General features: G+C 40.2%; 1 protein-coding gene across 1 annotated transcript in view; it reads left to right on the forward strand.

Annotated features, from left to right (window-relative positions):
- The window catches only part of LOC103459959 (protocadherin-17-like), a 20,666-nt gene that overhangs the window by 5,658 nt on the left and 12,551 nt on the right, over nt 1–2,457 (forward strand). The window contains 1 exon segment of the mRNA XM_017303416.1: nt 295–523. Within this exon segment, the coding sequence (XP_017158905.1) occupies nt 295–523 (229 nt within the window).

The raw sequence follows: 2,457 nt of genomic DNA on the forward strand, positions 1-2,457 counted from the left end.
CATCCATCCATCCATCCATCCATCCATCCATCCATCCATCCATCCATCCATCCATCCATCCATCCATCCATCCATCCATCCATCCATCCATCCATATTCCTTACAGGTTTCATATATAAAGCCAGAAATGTTGACTCTGAATTTTACATTTATGCTTTAAAAATAGGTGAGTGAAATAACATAGAACTCTGTCAATTTTAGTCGAGAAAAGCATGAAATTTCCACATAAAATATGTGAAAACCGTGTACMGCTATGCTCCCAGACTCTACCTATCAGAGTGTGTTGATACTCACTTACAAGTTATGACAACTTATGCTTAATTTTGCTCCTCTCTGTCTGTTCCATTCTGCAGCTCAACATTTAAGGATGCAGAACGAGCAAGTCTCAGAGACAGTGGCCATGGTGATAGTGACCAGGCTGATAGTGACCAGGATACTAATAAAGGCTCACACTGCGACACATCTGCCAGGGAGGCCCTCAAGATGAAAGCGGCAGCAGTTAATGGCCAGCCTTTTGAGAAGGGTGAGTGGACATCTTCAAGATGCCTAACTGACTCTTGTAGCAGACATTGTTTGTGCTTAATGCAGCAAGAACCTTCAGTTTTGCTGGTGTTTAACTAGAGCTCTACAACTTCWTCTGGGTGTAGAAGCCAGTGCAAAAAGACGTCCTCCCTCAACATTATTGGAAGCTGTAGGTGCAGCAGGATATTTTGTTCCACTTTACATTGCAGACAGCCTGAGATATGTCTCAAAAATGACACGAAGGCACTGGAGTGAAAGGTAGATAGAGAGTTTAAAAKGATGAAAGAGTCTTGAACGTAGAATTTTTCATACGTCTTCAGTCTGATTTAACCATCAAACGGACTCGTGCACGGAAAACTGTACCTCTGTCTGTGTCTCTTTTCTTTTATATCATGTCATTTTTGTGAAGGTAGATTTGTTGCATGCATGTCTCAGAAAGCATGACAGACACTTGCAAAGCAAAATGACAGATACAKYGAGTGCAACTTGACAGATTGTTTCCACCTTTTGCTTGGATAGATTTCCTCAGTTATTAGTTTTGCTGTGGTTTTGAGAGAGGGCGCTCRCTTTATGACTGAAAATAGAATTGTTAAATTTTATTTTGCAAATCCAAAGCGATCCAGACTGCCAGGAGGATAATCTCAGATGACTGTCAGGCTCATGGCAACCTGGCTGACCTGGAAGAGACTGATATATTTAGCTTTTGCGGATATAAACTCGAAAACATGAAAGCAAACGCTCGCTGGTGAGATAAAAGATAATGGGTGGGGGACTTGAAGTGAAGTGGCGATGTTTTTCATTTCCTCGTCCGCGCCTCGGAGGAGGAACGGCTGTGGTCATCATGTCCCTATGCAGCACTTTCCACACCATTTACATTGCTATGAACTGTTTGTTTGCAGYATGCTCAGGAGGGCAGAGATGGAGGCGCTCTAGTGGCTGGCAGAGGAGATGTGTGAATCTCTCCCTGTCTGTCTCACTTTTATGTATGTGTGATCTGGTGGTTGCGTGTGTTCTGAGAGGAATTATGGCAGACCAAACTTAACTCTGTGGGAGGTGTAAATTCAATCACTTCACTTTTTTTTTCCCCTCCCCCCACAATTTGATTCAGCCGAAGTTCTGATGCCAGTCATATGGAGATATATCAAAAAAGACGTTCTGTACATGTGAAACTAGTGCAGTGCTGATGCCGCTTGACTGCAGTGGCAGTTCATTTATAGACCTGGGTTTGTAAGATAAGAGAAATCCAATCAAGTAGGGMAATGCTTTTAATATCAGTATGTTTGCTAATGTCTTTCCCGTTCCTAAGTGAGAGATGTAGTTAGAAAGAAAAACCAATGATTAGATTAAATTAGGTTTTTCTTTGATAGGGCTGGTCAGCTGAGCTTTAAAGAGATAGTTGGACATTTTTGAAGTGAAGCATTATGCAGTTGAAATACACCGAAAAAAGGGACTGATGACCAGAATTGGCTGATTTTCTTCTTATGAGGAGATCATTGCCTCATTCCTTCAACTTTCCAACCCATCAGTTTTGAGATAGAAATATTGCTGCAGCAATTATTATCGTTACTGTGATTATTATTGTGATAACATTACTTATAATATCATAATTACAAATTATTTGGCAGTATATGCAATCTCAGATGTCATGGACTGCACTGTATTTTGGTAATGTATTTGATCAGCTGTATGGAATTTGACTGATCCCAATTCAAACAACCGATATATAATTTTAGCAGCTGTTATGCTAACGGTCGCTGAGGTGATGCAAACATGTAATAGAAAAGTCATATAAATGTTGGTTAATTGTCCTGAAAATACCATCATTACAGTTTTCAGCTATAGCATATTGTTAAATTTTAGAATGCACCATAAATGCTACCCAGTTATATTGATTACACCCTTCAGTGTAGAAGTTGTAACTGTGGAAAGATAAAA

This window comes from Poecilia reticulata, linkage group LG2, assembly GCF_000633615.1.
Source record: "Poecilia reticulata strain Guanapo linkage group LG2, Guppy_female_1.0+MT, whole genome shotgun sequence".
Lineage (NCBI taxonomy): Eukaryota > Metazoa > Chordata > Actinopteri > Cyprinodontiformes > Poeciliidae > Poecilia > Poecilia reticulata.